Below are 23,094 nucleotides of genomic sequence, written 5' to 3' on the forward strand. Positions count from 1 at the left end.
TCACTTGGTTTATCCCATAAAATAACAAGCATGCGAATTGAAGTTGCAAGAAATTGATGAAAGACAAAAACACCCTTGATGTACAAAATAGTGTGCTTTCAGATAGGAATTAAAGGCTTCTGGCCAGAAGTCTTTTATTATTAATTTAGTGAGAAACTACCTCTTTATCTGAGGAGTCATTTCTCACAATGTTTTATACTATCAACAGCTCTCCATTGCTCGTTACCAAGTAAGGTTTTATGCTAATATATATTTTGAGTAATTACCAAACGTGTACAGTGACTTTAACAAAGGTATACTTATTAAATTCTATTACAAAACAAAACAATAATCAACAATGTAAATGATTCAATAACTATACCAAAAATAACTTCATTTTTATTGATAACTTGTGGTAATTAACATACACTTACAACAAGGAAAATTAGAGTTTTCTCTTTATTTTAAACGGAAGCTGGAGCACAAGCTACGGATTGGTAAAGGCCCCAGGGTGCATCACAACAAACTGCAGAGAGAAATGCATGCACGGAGCCTTATTGTAAACCAACATTGTTTTCTGTAACTCACACCAAAACAAATCAAGAAGGTCATGACTTTTATGGTTTGGTGAAAATGGTCCAATATTTTGCCCCGAGATGTTGAATTTCAACCTGGAGTACTTGGGGGTACCTGGCCCTTTAAAATGGCCATATCTTGCTAAAAGGTGTAAGGTCATTAATTTTCACAAGAGGGGTCTGGCCATTTAAGTCGTTCATTTTGTCATGTATTTTTGATTAGCCTATAGCTCAAAAAGCCAAGATAACCTACTAAATATTCGTTAGAAAATATTGCTTAAGTTGTCAGGAAACATATTTGGCTTGTTTTCAAGAGGCTGAGAAAATTTAAGATATTGTATTGCTTAACGAATGTGTGCTAAACAACAATAAGCAGGACACCTGTCACAGATGCATGTACAATGGTGTTTTAGCTGGTAACGTTTTTCTGGTAAGCATACATTTTTGTTGTGCTTAGCTACACTATAAAAACTGTGTTTAGATTTTAAATACATTTCTTACCATACACTTTGTACCCACATGACATAGCCTAAAACATGTCTAGTGAACCCTACAGACAATATGAGTAGGTGTCAAAATGATAAACATTTGTTTATCATTTAAACATGTGTTAAACTTGTGTACAGCATGTGTTTTAAACTCTAAACACAGTTTTTACAGTAGTTTTTGTGCCATAAAGCAGCTCTATGAAATTGGTCCCTGGTTCTGATTGTCTCTATTAAAGAAGGGCGCCACCATGGTTGCTTGTAGAATGTTTGTGTTGGATGAATCCTCTTGGTTAGAACAAGATCTCGACTTGAAGCAGTCCGCCAAGCTCGTATCACCTGAGCCTAATTTCATAGAGCTGCTAAGCACAAAAATTTGCTCAGCATGAAATGTTTGCCATGATAAAAACAGGATTACTAACCAAATTTCCTAGAGATTTTCAGGACAAGCAAACAACAGCTGAATACCAGTTACAAGCAATATGCAACAAATGGAAATTTGGTTGGTAATCCTGTCTTTATCAAGGAAGAAATTTCATAGTAACCAAATATTTGTGCTTAGCAGCTCTATGAAATTGGGCCCTGATCCTCATTGCAGCAAGAATATCCCATCATCTTTATCTTGTATCTTCGTCATCACCATCCTCTTCCAGAACTGCAAATTTAAAAAATAATTATCTTCAAAAATTGTACACTTAACTGCTTTACTACCAAATTTTTGATGAGCAGTGTTTAGAGAAAGGACTACCTTTGAGGACTCCTTGGTTTGGATAATTTTTGATCCAAAAACATTTGAACCCGAGAAACGATTCATGCATGAATGTTTTCTCTTTTTTACATCAGTTAAAGGTGAGCACTCACACTATTGGCCAGATGTTTTATATCAATTATGGTTTTCAGCAAAGAGAGATTTTTGTGCCGATTGAATAGTGGGGCAGAGGGGATATATTTGCTATAGGGTCATCACAGACTTGGTGTTTGAAAAAGTATAGGTAGAAAACAACAAGCATTTGCAGCCATTTTGTAAAAAATTAAATTGCTTTTTAAATCTTTTTAAATTATTTGTTTCAAAGGGCAAATCAGCGATGTATCGATAGCCAAAATCTTTTCATTATGACATACTTTGACTGTGTGCCAATTTTAATGCCATTTTCAAATTAAGGCAGAATCCCATCACCTGGATAACTGCCATAGTGAGTAGTAACTTTAAAACTTCAGTGTTTCAATTTGTTTTTACTTTCTTATCACCTCCTGCAATGTATATAATCATACCTGTTCCAGTCCATTGCTCTGACTTGTGATGAGACCAATCAGAATGCTGATTCGATGATTCTTGAGTTCACTGAAGCACTTTGCAAGCAGGTTGAGACGTCGTCACAATAGACCACCAGAACTGCTCAACTGTTGGATGTGAAGAAAAAACAACATTTTTTATAAGCTAGTTGTTCTGGAAACTGACTGTTTCAGAATCGATAGTATTTTGAACTCAATTCTTTCTTTGTTGCTCACAATGTGCTGTACTGCCGGATTTTAAAAGATTTTTGATTCTTTTTGCATTTTTCTTTTGCACTTTTTAAAACTTTTTGCTTCACTGTAAAAATTAAGATTTACTCGTTTAAAGTTTGAGTTTTAAGATATTTTGACAACTTATGAACATTAGTTTCGGTTTGTGATGCTTTCATGAAACTAATAGAGTTTAAAATGTCAAAATTGTTATGCCAAAAAGGTGTATCCATTTACACAGCTGTTTGCAAGGAGATTGGGAACTAAGAGAATGAGGAAGGTAACTTTTGTTTAAATCAAGATAAAGGATTACCTGACCTTTATGACACTTATATACTTGACCTTTCTGCTATGATTGCACCTGATTATCATGTCTCCTCTTTCGAACCTGCTTCCAAGAAGCCCATGTTCGACAATGTTAACCTCCTCATGATACCGTTTTCATGCTTACCTAAAAGGGATGACAACAAGTTGCAAATGGTTAACAAAAACAGGCAAGAAAACTTGGTTTAAACCCTGTTGAAGAAACAGGTAAAGAAAGGATAGAAACGGTTGTTAAGGAGGAAAACGGTTGTTAAGGAGTGAAACGGTTGTTAAGGAGGGAAACGGTTGTTACTGCTGTGGAAGGAATCGTTAAGGCTGTTGGAAAATCAAAATTGTTATCAGTCTGTGGGGAAAGAAATTTTGTTAAAATCTTGAAGGCTGTTTGTACCTTCACATCCATCCTTACATCACCTAACTCAGGTGACCTTTATACTTACACATACTTACTCTCACTGCAACTGCACTTGACTTTGCTGATGTCGCATCGTACAGCTTCTCAGTTCAGTGACAGTCAATGACGAACAATTAATGCTTAGTCTTGGCTCAAGGCATACTTTTTGAAACTCATTCGAAATTTTCATCTTAATTTTTTTTTCTTCAGAGAGATGTAAATCAAAAGTCAGAAAGGGGTAGCAAAACATCACTCTGTTCCTTGAAACCAAGACTAAGCAATACAATACCTGAACTTCACGATCTGATGACTCAAGCCTGTTGAAAAGGAAGGGTTAATCCTATGTCCTGGGCCTACACTACTACATTCTAGACCTGCTAACTTACCATATACTTACAATACATTGGGATCTTCAAGGTTGCTCCTTCTGTATCATCAAGGCTTCTGCATCATTGCATTGTTGACTACTTTACCCTCTGGAAAGACAGCATCTTTTTTCTCTTCTGCTTTCTTTTTTTATGCGCATCCGCAGCGAATTATGAATGGCTAACAGCTTGCTTCCGCAGCGCTCAGCATAGAGAACTTTCTGGTGTGTCTGCCCCCCCCACGCCCCTTTTAGACAATTACTGCCTTGGTTCAACTGGTGGTATTTTGGGTGAGATATTGATTAACTTTTATGAATGTAACAAATGAGTTACATTTGTGTTAAAGTTTTTGCAAATTGACACATGTAGGCGCATTTTTACTCTGGTCGATTAAATTTTAATTTAGACTAAACCAAATTCATGGATGTATGGAGCTTAATTATTGGGAACATAAATTGATTTATTTAGCTTTACTAAATTGGAATCAATTTAATATTCCCAAATTAATAAACTTAGAAACTGACTGCTAATTTGATATTATAAATTTCAGTTATTTATTGTCACTACTATTTGTATTGTTACTTTCTCTTCTTTACTGTCAATAGAGTTACAAAACTTTATGTTTGCTTTAACTACAATTGGGATGGTTGAGAAGTCATTGGGGATGAGGTCTATATAAAAATGGCGTGAGTTCCTCAGAAAAATGGTTTGAGTTCCTTATGTTTGGAATAAATAATTTGTATTTCATATATGGATAAAGAGTAATTATGTAAAATCAAGGTTTCCCTGGTTGAATTTTTTGGGGATATGAAACTAATTTGCTTTAAAAAATATTATTTGCTAGTTTACAGTTACTGTTGCATAATAATCATGGTTTTTTTATTGTGTACTATTCACATGACAACTTTTAAACTTAAACATGTCAATGTAGAGCTTCAGCTTCCAACTTTCCAGGAAAAATATCCAGGTGAAATGAGAACAGAATCTAACAAAGAGGCATCACTGGCCACGACCAACATGCCACACAAAAGAACCCAAGAGAATCATTGTTCCAAGTCACCAAGAAACAAAACAAGTAGACAACATCAACAAGTTCAGTGGAGCATCTTGCAGAGAATCATGGGGAGGGAAACGGGTTAGAACTTCTCTTACCATTAGATGTCCCCAAGATCTTGTCCTACCTTTGTAGAACTCCACATCGTCAGAAAAACCAATACCACACACTCCAAAGAAACCTTCAACTTCACTGACAGCCAGAATCTTCTTTACAACACACAATCCATAGAAACCTTCAAGTTCATCCAGCAAGAGTCGCTGAAAAGATCTGAAAAACACAACAAAAAGCCAAGATTAAATTTCCTGTCATAAAACAAAACAAGGTAAAAGTTTTATCTTCAGCTACTCACTTCACTGTTCACAGAAAACTTTTTTTCCCGTTTAAAGGCAATGAAAATGTTCAACTTTGTGTCAAATTACTTCCCAAGTAAGCTGTGGCAATAGCCCCTTTACTTGCATTTGAGTTGTTCTTTATAAGAGCCGTTTGCTCTTTGCTGAAACTGAATGGTTGAACATTCTTCTTCTGCTGGTTGTTCCGAAATTGAATGGTCTTTGTGACTCAATGAAATTGAATGATCTAATTTGACCAGTGAATGATAAACTTGACATTCCACCAAGTGCAATTGAATTGCTTTTAGCTGTTGAATGCTGTGGGATTTCCCCAATAGAATGACTGAAATGGTCGTGCCAATAAAGCCCCTATACAAAATGTAACCCTGACATTACAAGACGTTTGAAATGTTGCAGAGTGCCGTTTGTGCAGCTTGTTGTGACAGAGCATGGACATGCTACACACGTGGTTGCCGGTTATAGACAGCTGTGATGGGGCTGTGGTTTAGGGAAAAATACTCTAGCATAAAAGCCTTTTACTGATTGGACATTTTTGTCTTACAGGTGACCGTAATCCTTCTTTTGTTCCTTCTCGCAAGTCCCTCAAAGGTATTTGGAATTACATAAGACTATATAGCAAGACAATTTTGCATATGAAACGAGGAGTTAAAACCAACGAAATTAAACTAAACCGGCTCCTCTGAATGGCATCTGTAGCCAACAGTAATGGGAAAACCCACTTTTTGCACTTCTTAATTTATTTTCTTTGCTAAGGATCTGTTAATCCTAGATATCAAACTTGTATTACAAAAAAATAAAAATGGAGGCATAAATGTTTTTGGTTTCGGGGGGATTTTTTGAGGGATTTGTACAGTTTGTCACAGCGCTGACAGGCTGAACGAATTAGTGTAAATTCGATACTTGCAACCACTATTTTACTAATATTTACAAAAAGGGATATCATATCGAATGCAAAAGTGGTGGCGTGATACGGAAAGTTCTCCGTGGCGGGCACTGTACAAAACTATACGGTAAAGAAGTGCAACGCAAATCTGTAATTTCGGCAATTTTCGTGTTTTCCTACAGGCGTACAGTCAATCCTTCGCCTCTATTAAACACAGCCTAGCAGTATTCAATGCGTACTACTGTCTACTGAATAGTCTTTAGGCAATATGAATAATGTTATTTTTGGCAACATTTCACTGGTCTGAATTCATTAGCTTCCCTACCTTTTAGCCCGTTCATATCAGCGGTACAGCGTGTTGGCTCGTCTTCCCCGCCAGGCTGGGCGTCGCACAAGCCCCCCTCTGCACCGCGCCCGGGCTGGGTTCGTCCTCGTTGCTGGTGTGGCCAAAGGTCCCGTCTTCCTTATCAAAAAGGAACTTAAGAGTTCAAGCAATTACGCTCGCAAGCAACCGAAAGCTCAGCAGACAAATATTAAGTCTGGTCTATCATAGTTCTCGGTGGCGGCAAACTCAACATCGCAAATAAATAATAAATTGTTCAGTGAGATTGTTCCCTGCCATGTGAAGTCCAGTCCGCTCGACCCTCGTGTAAAACTCTGGAGCACATGTTTCCATCACGGGACGTACAGTAACGCCCACTACTGCATGCTGTCGTTGAAAAGGGGCGTTGCTTTTAGGCGCCAAACATAGCCATCTCTCAACACGTCAAAGTGAATTGCACCTTGTGAGATTTTGGCCTGAAGAATGTAAAAAAAATCTGCATACGGGACAAAGGCGACACGTAATGGTGTTTCTATGCTTTGACTGTTCTACAAAAGATTGTCCTATAAATCAGCAAAAGCCTGAATCACTCGCAAGAGCATGGTAAAGACCGTGGGTTCGAATTCCAACGAAGAGATAATGTCTGTCGATTTAAGTCTAACAGGGAAAGCACTGTGCTTAGTTAGGGGGAAATATCATCTTGAAGCAAAACAAACATGTATCTATTTAATAATGACATTCAGCCAAAGCTGTTTTTATTGTTTTTACTGTATGCCATTTGGGGATCTAATAAAGAGTAATTATTGAATTTAATTAAACTGACGTGAATTGAACCCTTTGTGTGCATTTTGCACAAAGTTTTGCTTGTACATAGTTTAATATGCTATCCATTTTAATTAATTGTTATAAACGTTATCTTGAAAGCTAATTGAGTTTTTAATTGATAGAAAGGGCAATCCTGAGCACATTAATTTTGTACAAAACTCAAAAAGCCATTTTGAAGTAATACTATAGCACTTTGATGATGGCACTGGGTAAATTTGTCTATACACCGAACCAAACAATGCACTTCGAAAATGTCAACCATATCTCAAAAATACTAAAATAATGGTATTTGCAACCACATGTTTCAACATACAGTGGGCCTACTGCTGCTGTCGTTGTAAGACTGCATCACTTTTTTCTACTACGCAAAACACCTCAATCGCGTATACACAAAGAGAATTGCACCTTGAGAGATGTTGGCCCGAAGAATGTTAAAAATCTGCATATACGGGACAAAGGCGACACGTAATGGTGTTTCTATTCTTTGACTGTTCTACAAAAGATTTTCTTTTAAATCAGCAAAAAAGTAAAACCACAAGAGCTGTATCGCAGAGGCCGCGGGTTCGAATGCCAACCAAGTGACCCTGTCGATTTAAGTCAAAGAACCCGGGAAATGCACTGAGGGTGCGTTCGTTTAGCTTCCCTGGGTCGACCCCGGTGTGTTCCGGTTTTTTTTTCCAGGACGAATGTGGGTAATTATCTGCACACGTTTGTCCTGGGGAAAAAACACGCCACACACCGGGGTCGACCCGGAGAAGCTAAACGAACGCACCCTTGAGTACACCATGCTTAGTACGGGGAGGGGGAGGTTTTATTTATGCAAAACAAACATGTATCTGTTTAATGGCATAAACAAACATGTATCTGTTTAATGACATTCAGCAAAATCTGTTTTTATTATTTCAATATTTTTACTGTATGCGATCATTTTGAGTTACCCTTTTGGAGGATCTAATAACGAGTAATTATTTAATTTAACTGAACTGAGTGGAATTGAGCACTTTGTGTGCAGTGCGCAAAGTTTTGTTAAAGATGCTATGTCAGATTTTTGGCCCCAAACATTCAAAAATAGATTTGTTTGAGTAAATGGTATTTCAAAGAGTATCACCCGCTCTAACGAAAAAAAGTTTAACTTTTACTTTTAATGGTCAGGAACCATGACAAAAATTTAAAACGTTTCTTATAAAACACATAAGAATTGGTCACGTGATATATTGTCGGGATCCCGACAAAAACTAGTTTTGAGCACTTTATTTCACTGCTACTAACAATTGGCGGACTTTTTCGAGCAATGGCTCAAATGAAAGCTTGTAACTTTCTCGACCCCCATCAAAATACCTGAATTTTAAATCACAATGTTTGGGTCAAATCGGCAAAAAATTTGACATAGCATCTTTAATAATAAAAAAGGGAATCAATGTGTGGTGAAGAGGTTTTCAACTAGTGGTTTAATCACAACGAGGCCTGGTTCTTGATAATTTTACCGAGACGAAGTCGAGGTAAAAAATATCAAGTACTAATTTTGTTTTTCAAAACACGTTCCAGGCTTCATTTCAAATTGAAAAAAAGAACACAAAACATTCCATTTTATTTTATTTTTATAAAATTGTATGACATTTATTTTGGAAAAATTAAACACCTCGCGTGGTTTATTCTTTTTTTTCTTTTCAAAAGAGTATCCAAAACCCCATTATAGCCTAATTATGTAATGTGCAAGGAACAAGAAAAAGTTGTGGTATTTTATTGTGAATTATTGTTAACTGCCTTTTTTATCTTGATTTGGTCACGGAGGCTTATTGTACCTCCATGATTTATTAAACAAAAGTATATGATTTTCATGGCTTCCATTTGAATGAGGGCGGTATTGAAACTCAGAATAAAAATAAATAAAAAAACTCAATCAAAAGACTTGGACCAAGTCTATTTTTTACCTCTCTCGATGCGAGCTCAAGAGGTCGCCCTGTCAACTTAACGGTTATGGTATTCCGACTTTTCGTATGAAATTCTACCGTATCATTTTGGGTTACCAGCGTAAACAAAAACGTGCATGTTCTAATGGCATGTTGTAAACAGTGTTGTTCTTGGTGATCAGACAGTCTGTAGTAAACGAATAAGCGCTAAATTGAGTGTTATTCGAGAAATCAGATCAGAATGGTGAGTCAAATTGTATCTAACAAGGGGTTCCATCCATAACAAGAGCTTTTCACATGATCTAATTAGCTTAGTTAAAACAAATAGTTAGTAAAAACTATAAATTAAATGCAATGGTATTAATATTATTAATTATTTTATTTTTAATTATAAATTCCTAATTACATTTTTTATTTTATTTTTTTATAATTATCATGGGGCCTAGTGTAGTGATTGGGGTTAAATTAAGTCCATATCCAAGGATTGTTTTTCTCTAGCTAAACTAAACTTACTTTAAAGCTTGAAGCTGACCCAATTCAATTGCACTCGCTTTAAGTTGTATGTCTAACTTTACTATGTGGCCAAGCTTAATTTTGTTTATTTAGATGATCTTCCTGTCAGCATCATGATCATCAATGATCATCATGTCATTCATGATGGTCAAGAAGGAACTCTGCAAACTTTTCTCCTCACACGAAAACAAGGCGATGTAATTTTAGACATCGAATTGAAAAGTCTACATTGCTTTACAACAAGCCTACATACATCAGCCGTTGTAAACAAAACAAATGCTTCCACCAAATGTAATAATACCTGGTTGTTTCCTCTTTTTGCATTTTAATTTAAATTAAAGTAGTTGCGATAACGTAATAACTCTCCTCCCGACTGGAGGAGGGTTACGTTATCGCAACTAATTTTAAAGTTGATTGTTTTGTGTACTGTTACTGATAGTATCATCATCATTGAGGAAATGAAATAATCAAGAAGTTAAGTTAAGGTACAATTTAAATGTCTCTTTTTACTTCTTTTTTGGCCAACAGTACAGCATCTTGTTCAAGCAGGAGCAGGCTCATACAGACAGCATATGGAGCTGTGCTTGGATGAGGAGTGATAAAGATGGCATGGAGAACATCGTCACTGGATCTGTAGATGACCAGGTCAAAGTCTGGCAATGGTAAATTGATAGTTAACCGAGATGCTGAACTTGCAAAGGTTGTGGGTTAGAATCCCACCCAAGTAAACATGCCTGTGATATTATTATAGGGTTCTTTGATGAGAAGCCTACCTGGTTTTAAAAAGCACGTGACAGGCCTGGAATTTCAGCTTTTAAAGGGCAGGCCATTTCCATTTTGCAAAAGGTATTTTCATTGGAAAATCTTAAAATCTATGGGAAAAATTCGAAGGGGCACCAAAGCCAAGACCAGAGGCAACAGAGGTCATAGTTTTTGTGGCCTCCACAATTCTAGGCCTGCTTACTATAAACACTCTTGTTAACCCAAATACTTTATTCCTTTATCAGGTCCAATGATGAGCTGAAGTTGAAGTGGACATTAGAGGGTCACCAGCTGGGTGTGGTATCAGTGGACATCAACCCAACAGGGACAAGTATCCTTTATACAACTGTTAAAAAAAATACTAGCAATTTAGGCTTCCTCATTGGCTTGGACTGAAGGCGTGTCCAAACTGTGTTTCAACCAAGGAAGAGAAATGTTAGACTTTTATCTGAACTCAGACTCTTTTTAAAGACACTCAGGACACCTTTGGTAATAACTGTCAAAGACCAGTCTCCTCACTTGGTGTATCTCAACATGCATAAAATAACAAACCTGTGAAAATTTGAACTCAGTTGGTAGTTGAAGTAGCAAGATAAAAATGGAAGAAAAAACACCAGATGTGGGGAGGCAGGTCTATGGACCACAGTAGTTATTTTGCTTTTGTTTCTCCTAGCCCATCTGGAAGTATTTTTTGTATTGTCATGTATTGTCGAAATGGCTGAATGAATAATAATAATAGAAATAATTGTCACACGAAGTTGTGTGCTTTCAGATGCTTGACTTTGGGACCTCAAAATCTAATTCTGAGGTCTCAAAATTAAATTCGTAGAAAATTACTTCTTTCTTGAAAAAGAGGGAGCCGTTTCTCACAATGTTTTACAGCTCTCCATTGCTTGTTACCAAGTAAGTTGTTGTGCTTAAAATTGTTTTTAGTAATTACCAATAGTGCCCACTGCCTTTAAGTCAGCTTGGTGGAAAGAATCAGCTGTTTGGTTCGCCACAAATAAATTCATCCTGCTCTTTGATCTATTCTCTTGTGCTGAGGGCACTGTTCTTAAAAGTTCTGTGAAATCTTAACCCAAAGGGCTATCAAAATGTGGAAATGACATGATTTTGAGATTCTGGCTTAAATTTGGATCATAATTTAGGTTTTTTTTTGGTCAGCATTGATTCTTAACCGCCACACATGTTTTTCACAACTCCAGGGGTCAACACATACAGCTGCCTAGCATTATTTTTGATAGAAACTGGTTTCAAGCCCAAACACAACGGCATGAGAACTTAAACTGGTTGTCTTTGATTTTTTATATCTATTGTGATAATTATTTTCTATCGTGTCTACATCACCAAAAACTAAACACACTACGTATATATGTTAGCTGGCAAGAGCAGTTGATAAGTGAAAAAGTCTCTTGAGTCTTAAAATGTTACCCTAATAATAATAACAATAATGAAAATTTATAAATTGCACAAATCCACAAAAGTGTTCATGGCACAATACAAAACAAATAGAGCTAATATGTAGATAGAATACAAGGATATTGCTGAAAACCCCTGAGAGAAAAATTGTATGCAAACACTTCATAAGAAAGATAAGTTGAGAAGTTTTCTTTAAAAACTGGTTTAAGGAAACCGATGATTTGACAGTTGTTGACAATTTTAATATTGATAGGCACTGTGCAGCATGACCAGAAGATTTGCCACTTCATGAACAATTAGATATTGGCTAAATAAAAGTGCAACTCTTGTAAAAAAAAAAAAGGTTTAATCCTTAACCTTGTTGTTAATAAAAGTCGCCGCCTCCAGCTCTCTTGACAGCAACATCCGCCTTTGGGACCTGGAAGTGGGCAAACAAATGAGGAGCATAGACGCGGGACCTGTGGATGCGTGGACCATAACATTCTCACCGGACGGTCGTTTCTTAGCTACAGGAAGCTACACGGGAAAGGTCAACTTGTTCGGGGTTGAGAGCGGGAAAAAGGAAGCCACCCTTGACACCAGGGGAAAGTTCATCCTCAGTATTGCATATGTAAGTTTACTGTAGATGTTAACTTTGCATCGGGTACAAAGAATATTAATTTTAGTTTTATCCTTACACTGATGTGTGTTTACTCTCCCTGAGTTCCTTGAACAAAAATCACAGGCTTATTACTTGGGTGGGATTCGAACCCATGACCTTTGTAATTCTAGAGCAAAGTCTTAACCAGAGACATTGGTGTATGGGTAAAACCCAAATTAACAAGTTTGCTGTCTCGATATCGGGTTCACAAGATTAGGGCCCAATTTCATGGCTCTGCAATACCGTTGAATTCTGCACTTACGATCACCATCCTCCGCTTACTGTGCAAGCACCGAATTTCTGTGCTTGGAGTAGGCATGCACACAAGCAAAAATTCCCTGCTAACCCGTGAAACATGCTTAATGTAAGCGAGGAATTTCCTGCTTAAGTGCTGATTCTTTGCTTACTGTAAGCAGAGCCATAAAGTTTGTCTCTGCCGTAGAGTCACAAGACATACTGAATAATTTTTTTAAGATTTGATTTTGGGGTGATCAAAGAAAAAGCGACCAGAGCAGAATTTGAACCAACGACCAACGGGTGGTCGGGTTGGCGTAGTGGTATCTTTCCTCGTATTCCACCTCTAGGACCCCAGTTTGAATCCAAACTGGGGGCACTATGTGGATTGGGTTTCCTCCCACAACTCAAACTAAAACTTCCTTCCTTGTCTTCTCTCCATTGGGTTCCTGTCTAGTACAGTGGATAAGTTTACGTTTGTAAGAGCCCGCGGCTTCACAACTGGAATAAATAAAATGAAATTAAATGAAACGACCTCTTGATTAACAGTTGGGCAATCTACCAAGCGACATGTATCTAGTCCTATCTCCCTGAAAATACCGGAACAGTTTGTTGACGTTATCTTAAAACAAGTAGACACTTTATTCAGCTGAAACTTTTACACTTGACTTTTATTGTATCATCCGTATTCAGCATTTTATTGACACAAAAAACCCACAATCTTTGTCCCTACAGAGTCCAGATGGAAAGTACATAGCTAGTGGCGCCATCGATGGCATCGTCAATTTATTTGACATTCAGACAAGTAAACTACTTCATACATTAGAAGGTAAGTATCAACAGTCAGTGTGCTAGTATGTTACATAATTTCTATAGACTTCTTACATATGTGATGTGATCAAGCTAAATGAGTAGTTTGTCAGAGATAACAGTTTGGAGAAACAGGGCAACAAAGGCGAAATATTCAAAAAAAAATTTTAGAAGTTTAAAATGCCAAGTATAACACATTTTATTTTGGCAACTTCCTTCCTGATAAAAAAGTCTAAACGGGGCTGGCTAAATTAAGCATTGAAAGAAAATGTGCCGTTGTATTTTCAATAAACAACTCAACTTTAAAGGCAGTGGACACTATTGGTAGTTACTCAAAATAATTATTAGCATAAAACATTTCTTGGTGACGAGTAATGGGGAGAGGTTGATGGTATAAAACATTGTGAGAAACGGCTCACTCTGAAGTGCCATAGTTTTCGAGAAATAAGTAACTTTCAACAAATTTGATTTCGAGACCTCAGATTAGAACCTGAGGTCTCAAAATCAACCATCTAAACGCACACAACTTCGTGTGACAATGTTGTTTTTTTCTTTCATTATTATCTCGCCACTTCGATGACCGATTGAGCTAAATTTTTTACAGGTTTGTTATTTTATGCATATGGTGAGATACACCAACTGTGAAGGCTAGTCTTTGACAATTACCAATAGTGTCCACTGCCTTTAAACCTCTTTTTAGCTCAGTTTTATTCTCTCACATTTCTTGATGTTTCTACTGTCACAACATGGGGTTTAAACAGTAAAAAAACATAGAGGATAATGCTCTTTTCAAATGTATCAACAGCAAAAAATTACCTGGGTTGACAAACAACTCATTTTACTTGATGTCATGTAATTATATGAGTTATAAAAAAGAACTAAAGAGCGTGCAAATCCATATCAAATATAGAGTAATGCACCACAAGGAAAACTGACTGGGTAAGACTTAAATAGTTTGAACAAAGAAAAAATTGACTGGAGCGGGACTTGAAGTGACAACCTCGGGGTTAACAAACCGGCACTCCACCAACTGAGTTATATTGACTAATGGGGAGAACGCCAACATAGGGCTGGATAGCTCAGTTGGTAGAGCACCGGGCGCCTTTGGTTCAAGTCTTGCGCCAGTAATTTTGTCTTTGTTCAAACCTAAACAAATCCATATGAAACGGCCAAACAAGAAGCATTTGGGGCCATTGAGAAAATGGCGCTAACCCATCTCTGGTACGGATCACGTTTCAATTCACAACAATTTTTATGAGGGAAATTTGTTAAACCATGGTGGGCCTTTGTGGTTATGTGAGTAGGTATATACATTCAAACGGAGACCTATAACAAAAGAGTACAATAGAGTCCATGGTTTGGGAAAGGTCCACGGTTGGAAAACGTGTACAAAACATGAGGGAGCTGTTGCAAAAAAGTTTTTAGAAAGAGGGACAATAGGAGGTCTGCGTTTGCAGGCAAATACAAGCTTGTGTGTACATGTATGTGTGCTCCATCTAGTTCTGTTATAAATGTACTCTATGCGTCATAAGCTCAAACAGTGCAGTCAATTAGGTCAAAGGTCAGCGCATGACCTCTCAATGGCTGGTAAGTTTGAAGCGTTTATGCACATTTTCATTGTTTTCCTCAGTGATGGCGGCTTATATCGGTTATAGAAAAAATATATAAATTTGTACCCCCCACCCCAAATTTAAATATAAGAAGTGTTACAACTATATTTTATACAACTGCAAGGATTAAAAACAATCGAACGGTTAAAAAAAAAAAAAAACACTTTTTTTAAACTGATTTTTTTTTACTGCGACTAAAACACAACAATAATATAAGACAAAGAAATGTTACCCTGTTGAGCTATCAGTTTTATCTAAAGAAAGAGATTTTATTGCAAATAATGAGCTAGACGTTGCCCCCTTTTTTTGTCCTTTTTTTTCGATTTTCAGAGCCACAAACATTTAATTTTTTCTTGACACTTTAAAATATCATGTCATTGATGCACTACATGTGCATTCAAATGTACATTGTACATGTAGTATATCAATGAAAATGAGTTAAATAGTCTAAGTATCCAAGGTCTGGTGTGACTGGCCGGAGTATGGGTTCGAGTCCCGGTCGTGACACTTTTAAGTCTACATTGTATAGGCATTGTTTACAGACCACTTTTTACAGTTTTACTAAATTTGTCAACATTGACCCAAATTTGTTTGTGCTGCTCAAAACCAATTTTTAGTCCATCAAACTCAATTTACATTTTGCAAACAAATCTTTTTACTTTGCTTTCACAGTCTGCCTCTTTCCAATACCCAAACTCCTCATTATTTAATATGTTGACATACAAACAGTCAGATAAGGCATAGCCATACAGTGCTACTATATGATCATAACCAGTTGGACTCCCATCTTCCCAAACAAATGTTGCCTCCATAGCTCTATCGGTGAGTCCAATCCAAAAATCATCCCTCACTATGGACGTCGCATATGCAATAGTGAAGTTGTTTTCCGCATCGCTAGCAATGGATACCAAATGGGAAGGTCTGCCAGGCAAGGACTGCTGCCTGCAGTAAAGCTCTGCATCATCAAATTTTAACAATTGATTCACAAATAGATAACAGTGTTTCCCATAGCCTAGCCAGGGAGGTCGGCAGCAAGCTGTTTTGTCCTTGCGCTCCTGAAGCCTTTCTTTACATGTTTTTGTATTCAGACAGGTTACCTGAGTTACAAGTAAGACAACCAGTATGAATGGTTGACTAGTGATGAAATGCATCGTTTTTGTATCAAACTCACTGCAATATCAACTCAGACAACTCAGAATAACAAAATAGTCCAATTCAATGTTTTTTTCAACTTTTTAAATTTCAATAGTGCTGCTTCCTTTTTGTTTTGTTTTATTGATATTGTTGTTTTCAACGCTAGATTTTAAAATGTTTAAACTGTTTAAGTCTCTGTAATTTCTCTATTGTTATCTTGATGTGTGCATTGTCTCAATTTAGTCTCTGGCTGAAAATGCGTTGTCTTTAGTTTGATTCAATATTTGCCCTGCAAACAAGGCTGATTGTCGGCACATGCGGATATTTTTTATATTTCCATTTCAATCAGTAACCACAGTTTACACACTAGTCAGCACGTGGTGCATAACTTACTCAGGCAATGCAAGCAAAATTACAAGACATGCAAACAACACAAAGAAATCGTTGAAAAAATGCAAATCAACCCCTGTTTGATTTAACCTACAAAAAAAAAGTTGTCAGCATGTGTGTGTTGACAATGTAGAGTTACGTTAGTCCAAATATGAATGTACCTCACCTTGAGGTTTAAACAAAACTTGTTTCTTAACTTCCAAATTGCAGACCTCTGTAGTTAAGTTTGAGTGGTTGTATCAAGCTGGTTCCATTGACCTGTTGTTACATGAATCTCCATGAGTCAAACAATTGTTTCCTTAGTGCGAAAAAGTTCACCCAAAGTGGACCGCACCACAATGAAGTCAGGCCTGGAATAAACCCATGGCACCCACAGCAACTGTCATGCCCCTTTGCTGTGGTGTTCTTTGCAGAGTTCCAATACAATTTGAAATTTTCCTCATAGAAATGCCCCTTACCAGAGGAATACTGTTGTGCCCTTCAAGAACGAAATTCCAAGGTCTGTGAAGTACAGTACATTCGTTGCTCGGCAGTACAGTAATGGCTATTTTGGAGTCCACACAGTATGCACTGAAAGACACAAGAAAAATCAAGACAGGTCTCTGATCATACTGTCACTGTCGATGTTATACGTTGGGTTCGTTGTTGCCAATGACTGGATATCACACAGCTGTAAAATATGCGTATATAGGCCTACTTACATGTAGCTTAAATAGTGCAATATGCAATTCTTAAAGGAACACGTTGCCTTGGATCGGACGAGTTGGTCTATTAAAAGCGTTTGAAACCGTTTGTTATGAAATGCATATGGTTAGAAAGATGTTTTAAAAGTAGAATATACTGATCCACACAAGTATCACTCAAAATTGCACGGTTTTCCTTTTACGTCGCGAACTATCACGGTCGGCCGTTTATGGGAGTCAAAATGACAGCAAATCTGAAAGGCCAACACACAGTATTAAGTATTAGGTAACTCGATTTCACAGGTTGTGTAGATTCACCTTACTTGCTGTACATGTACTGATAACTATAGCCACACTGACAGTCTGTAAAACAAACCTGTCCAGAAAATGCAAACTTAGAATTGTGGCACAGACCAGCGAGCTGTCTGTTCGTTTTCTGCTTGTGCGCAAACCCTGTCACAGTTGCCGTCACCGTCTCGTGATTGATGGTTTGGCCCCCCCCCCCCCAAAAAAAAAAAAGTTAAGAAAAGGTCTCCACCAGTGAAAATTGCTTTTGTCTGGTTACTTGTTTCTGCTCAATTAAGCCCTTAAAACGTGCAGAGTAACCAATGGTCTCTGTGAACTCACTTTTGAGGTGAATTCAAGCAGAATTGCAAAATTGCAGTAATTTCGTTAAAATATTATTAATTTTATTAAGTTATTAATAATTTCATTATTTCTTTTGAAGAGCTATCATTGGCTAAGAGTCAGGCCTAGCGCGCACATGGAAACACTTATACTTGCACGTTTCCATTGATTTACATCAATTATGGCGGACAATGCAAGGGGGTCTATTTGAAGGAAGGCCAACGAATATTGCCAACTAATTGTGTGACTTTGCCACAGTTGGCATCACTGAAGATAATTTGATTAAGTCCTTTTGTTACCATGGGAACTATTTTTTAGGCCTGATCGATGTTGTAAGGGGAAGGTTGTATTACACTGAGACAAGGGACTACATGCACACGTTACATGAGAAATGGTAGTCTGAGTCAGACACCATCTGAAATAGAGGGCGCTGTAAGATTGGGGGGGGGGGGCATTACACCAACTGCATTACACAGGCCAGAGGTCAGGGTCAATCTCATTTGGCACTGGTTACATATTAGGCCAGTTGTGTTCCCAGAATGCCTTGCTCGATCATAAACCATACAATGTATATTGGATATTTTAATTAGTTTTGTTTATCCATTCTGTGTAAGAGACTACGCAGAGCGTACTTTCAAAAGAGGCATCAAGTCATGGAGCAACAGGGGTGGATTTTACAAAGGTAGTCCTAACTTAGGACTAGTCCTAGGCAATGCTAAGAGATAGGACTGGTCCCAAGTTAGAACTAGTAACTCATCCTAACTTAGGACCAGTCCTATCTCTTAGCATTGCCTAGGACTAGTCCTAAGTTAGGACTACCTTTGTGAAATCCACCCCTGGACCCTTTAATTCTTCTTTGATTTTTTGGTTTGTCAAACTGTAGCATTTCAGCGTGACCGTGATTCATTTGAAGAGGATTGCGTCAAAATACATATAATAGTCCAATACTTGCATTTTGAAACACGCGTACGGGGCCAAATTTCATAAAGCTGTTAAGCAGAAATTACATACCGGTACTTCTTTGCCAAACAAAAATTGAGTGGGGCACCAACCACAATAATGTTAACTTAAAGGAACACGTTGCCTTGGATCGGACGAGTTGGTCAAAACAAAAGCGTTTGTAACCGTTTTTTATAAAATGCATATGGTTGGAAAGATGTTTTAAAAGTAGAATACAATGATCCAAACAAGTTTGCCTCGAAATTGCGTGGTTTTCCTTCTACTGTGCGAACTAACATGGTCGGCCATTTATGGGAGTCAAAATTTTGACCCCCATAAATGGCCGACGTGTTAGTCGACGAGGTAAAAGAAAAACCACGCAATTTCGAGGCATGTTTGTGTGGATCATTGTATTCTACTTTTACAACATCTTTCAACCCATATGCATTTTATAAAAAACGGTTACAAACGCTTTTCAAAGACCAACTCGACCGATCCAAGGCAACGTGTTCCTTTAATGTAAATTTTGCTGGTAACTTGTTTCCGCTAAGATATGCTATTCTATGCTAAGCAAGTTTTGGTGCTTACAGGCTTTATGAAATTGGGCCCTCGTCAGCCAAAGAAATAGCAGCCAGGGGAAGCACACTAAGGGGACATTGTATTTTGTGTTTAAACAAGTAAACTGTATCATTTCTTCTTCATTTACAGGTCATGCTATGCCCATTAGGTCACTGTGTTTCTCCCCAGACTCACAGTTACTAGCCACAGCGTCAGATGATGGACACTTAAAAGTTTATGATGTATAAGTACAATAAACAAAATTAGGTGGGGGGGGGTAGAGGGGAAGACATGATACAAAGTGGATCCTTTGAAAAGAACTAAATTGAAATATTTAAGGTCTGCAGGAACACCATGTGGAAATCTCTTTTGAGTTGTGTTGATTCTGAAAAGAACCAATTGTGGTTGACAACTCAACACTTTGGTCAGATATGCTTTGATCATCTTCTGGAGAATGCTAGACTCTGTTGATGGACGCTAAATTTAAGGCCTTTAAAAGTATTAAATTTTGTTTATTTCATGGCTGAATAAATTGATGGAGTGTGCACTTAAATTTTCCTATCAGATCGTTTAGAACCAAATTACGCTGCTTCTAAAATTAATTAATTTAGTGTGAGTGGGTATGGCTGTTTTTCTCTCTCCTGCTTTATTCACTTCCTTTTGGTCTTAAATTGTGTTAAGAGTTTGAAAAAGTCTTAAATTTTACTATTTGTAGTGTGCAGATACACTGTAATATAAACTAATAACCAACTTGCATTATAAAGTGTTTGATGTTGGATATGGACGAAAGCCCAAACTGGGGGAAAACTGAAATTTGAATCCTGTTTCAGTCAATGGCCGGTGATCAGCCAATGCAAGTCCAACCGAAACAGTTCTGGTTACAACCGTGAAAATGCACCCCTGGCCTGGTTGGTGCAACAATGGCAGTCTGTGCATTGGAATAGTTACTGAGAATCCTACTGAGAAACCAAAAACAAAACGAAAGAAAAAAAAAACAACACAATTAGTCCTTGAAATCTGCGACATGAGATAAGTTCTGTGAAGAAAATTTTTGTGGTACAAAGAGAAGATCTAAGATTAAGTTGTGGAGAGTTCCAGATAAGTGGTTTTATACTTGCCCCCAGAAAGTTTTAGTAGCCCAGATGTGTTGTCATGAAAGTATATTCCTGATGTATTAATAGTAACGATCACAACAATTTTAATTGCCAGATGAAGTTAAATTTACTCACTCAAAATGAAACTAAAACATTTTAAATGAAATCTGAAAAAGATAAAATTTGAGGAATTTTTATAAATAAGTAGGATGCATAGTTTTTAGAAGAAGTGGTGTTTGCTAGCCCTTGGCAGTTTTTACTAGACATTGTACACAGCGGATCATTCTTTTCCAAACGAAACTGAATGAGGCTGGTGTTGGATTAAATGATTTCTACTTAAACTGTTTTCACAGCTCGTCAGACAAAACAGTGAAAGTATGGGACGCCGGAGCAAGACAGTGTGTTGCAACATTCTACGATCACTATGACCAGGTATGTATTGACATTCTCTCCCTCACTCTCTATTTGAATTTTAGTATTATACTAAATTAAAATGGTGGATAAAGCCAAATCCAAACTGGTGGCTATGGCTACTACAACTGTTGCTATGGGCATTTAATGCTTCAATGCATGCCCATGTAAAAATCAAGCTGCTACCGCAATCGCTAACTCGTCCACAGCCTACGGGTTGGCTCCATCCTGCAAGTATATTTAGAAATTTCCAAAAGTTGCCTGCAGGCAATCTTTGGAGATCCAACCATTTTGACACATTTTGATTTTGGTTTAACAGGGAAATTGAGCCCCCCCCCCCCTTCCTGGCTTATCAAAGATTATTGCGATGATGACATCTGGGCCAACGCAAAGGAACAAACAAAATGTAAAGTCAACCCTCAATATGGGCACTGTTGTAAAGACTTCTGCTTATAAAGAGAAGATTCTGAAGTCCTTAATCTCATTTCTGCTTTGGTTTTGCTGTCCTCTTCTAACTCTGTTCCTGTTATAAAGAGGTAATTTTACCAGTCCCAAAGATCTTTTTAAAAGGGAGTAGACTGAAGACACTACTTCAAATGTTTTGACACTTTTCTTTGATATATTTCATTGAAGACTTCAGTCAGAACCATTCCAGCAAAATATATTTTTAAATTTTCTTTCCCTTCTTCACTTTCCAGGTCTGGCAGTCAAAGTACAATGGAAACGGATCCAAGGTTGTTTCAGTATCTGATGACAGAGCCATCCATGTATACGACTGTCCGTTATAGTACAAGAAACTCCAGTAGCATACTTCTAAGACTTGACACATTCTTCCCAGGCTTTTAAGACGATCCCTTGATAAAGTCACTCTGCCTGTGGGGTCCTCAAAACGAGCACTGGAAACATCCCCACTTGCATCGCTGCAACACCGCCTGCTGAAAGCCTTTAAGGTGTATTGTACAGTCCCAGAAATTCAGCTTCCTTTGAACATCGCTCCAAGCTTTTTAACTCTAAAGTTCCATCTTTGAAAAATCACATGGCTGTGATACTTTTTCCATGGCCAAAAGAATTGACATAAACAAATTGTTGTCAGGAATGACTGACAGGAGGCAAGTTTTTTCCGAAGATCCTACAGGTACATACTTTACACCTTACTGATGTAAAGATGGGCTTGGGTTCTTGCAGAAAAGTGGAAGGAATTTTATAAGAAGTTGACCGCATTGCTTTCCATTGAGGAGTGTTCTTGACTGAGTTTTTTTTGCTGATCCTGAATTTTAGGCAAAATTAATGTAGTACCAGGGAACCAAGAATAAACTTGGACTGATTGGGAGCATGTAATTCATGTAGATAGTTTTATCTGACATAATGCCTTGTAAACTTTAACTTCCAGTAAGTAGAAATTTTCCTTGGGGTCTGTCTACCATATTACAGAACACCGCTTTGCATAAAATTATGTACACATGCGTTGTGGGTGTTTTTGCTAGAAGAGCACAAGTACTCAAAGTTTTGAGGTTTTTTTTAAATTCTTTTGGAAGTTCTTTATGTCGTTTGCCCTTGTGGAACAAGGGGGAAAGTTAGTGTTTTCTTTTGAAACAATTTAGTCAAAAACAAGATTCTCTGATGGTACAATATGGTTTTTTTTGGGGGGGGGGAATTTTAACTTGGTTAAACCATATCTTACCATGGATCTCTGAAATTTAATTTTTACTTACACTCTGTCGGAGTAAGTCTGTGATGGGTATTTGTTTATGCTGTCATAGATTTAATGGTAGATGTCAAGGTACACTGGAAGCATCAGTCAGTACATTGTTGTAATAAAGGGAACGAATTTGGTTGGTAACTTGTAAATAAATATGTCACAATATTAATTGTGAATACATTTTGAATACAATCTTCCTAGTCTGTGTTTTCCTGACCTATGTCTTGCCTTTTATCTTCTTTGAAATTGTTGTGTGCCCACAAGAAGGGGGTACAGCTCTACGCCCCTTTTTTAACAGATGGTCGTAAGCAATAAAATTGCCCGACAAAAAACAAACATGGCATTACTGATACATATTTCAGCTAGAATAACCAGACATGTATTCTTATTGCTAAGCAGAATTTAACATTTCTGTTATGATATGCTAATGGTAGAAAACCGATCAAACTTTCACACCCAGTTTTATAAGAAGGAAATTTTTCACCCTTGTGCTTACGCCACTCAAAATGCAAAACAATGGAATAGAAACAGTAAGTATGTATAGCCACTGAGCATCGACTGTGTACTGCAAAGTTTCAGTTTACATGTACGATGTTGGAGGA

At 37.4% G+C, this 23,094-nt stretch overlaps 1 protein-coding gene and 1 long non-coding RNA gene across 3 annotated transcripts; one reads left to right on the forward strand and one right to left on the reverse strand.

Annotated features, from left to right (window-relative positions):
* Window positions 1–549: 549 nt before the first annotated feature.
* Window positions 550–6,544, reverse strand: LOC139936351 (uncharacterized). The gene is made up of 4 exons (XR_011785947.1): window positions 6,238–6,544; window positions 4,804–4,946; window positions 2,312–2,440; window positions 550–1,694 (listed from the first exon to the last, which is right to left on the reverse strand). It is a non-coding gene; the product is annotated as an uncharacterized lncRNA (long non-coding RNA).
* Window positions 6,545–9,101: 2,557 nt separating this feature from the next.
* On the forward strand, window positions 9,102–22,684 carry LOC139936333 (superkiller complex protein 8-like). 2 transcript variants are annotated; one of them, XR_011785944.1, is made up of 7 exons: window positions 9,102–9,213; window positions 10,011–10,144; window positions 10,490–10,575; window positions 12,038–12,273; window positions 13,273–13,366; window positions 20,736–20,814; window positions 21,492–22,684. XR_011785944.1 is itself a non-coding variant. In XM_071931131.1 (6 exons), exons 1-6 carry the CDS (start codon window positions 9,211–9,213, stop codon window positions 19,534–19,536), a joined length of 651 nt encoding a protein of 216 aa, XP_071787232.1. In that variant the 5' UTR covers window positions 9,102–9,210; the 3' UTR covers window positions 19,537–20,724. The 2 variants fall into 2 exon arrangements, 1 of the variants encoding a protein (XP_071787232.1); XM_071931131.1 differs by lacking the exons at window positions 20,736–20,814; window positions 21,492–22,684 and adding an exon at window positions 19,439–20,724.
* Window positions 22,685–23,094: the final 410 nt, after the last annotated feature.

Source organism: Asterias amurensis, chromosome 4 (assembly GCF_032118995.1).
Source record: "Asterias amurensis chromosome 4, ASM3211899v1".
Lineage (NCBI taxonomy): Eukaryota > Metazoa > Echinodermata > Asteroidea > Forcipulatida > Asteriidae > Asterias > Asterias amurensis.

What these genes read in the sequence shown, in the direction of transcription:
- LOC139936333 (XM_071931131.1), top strand. An exon ending in CAGGTCAAAGTCTGGCAATG is followed by an intron (nt 10,145 to 10,489) that starts GTAAATTGATAG and finishes TTCCTTTATCAG; the next exon opens with GTCCAATGATGAGCTGAAGT. An exon ending in ACTACTTCATACATTAGAAG is followed by an intron (nt 13,367 to 19,438) that starts GTAAGTATCAAC and finishes CTTCATTTACAG; the next exon opens with GTCATGCTATGCCCATTAGG.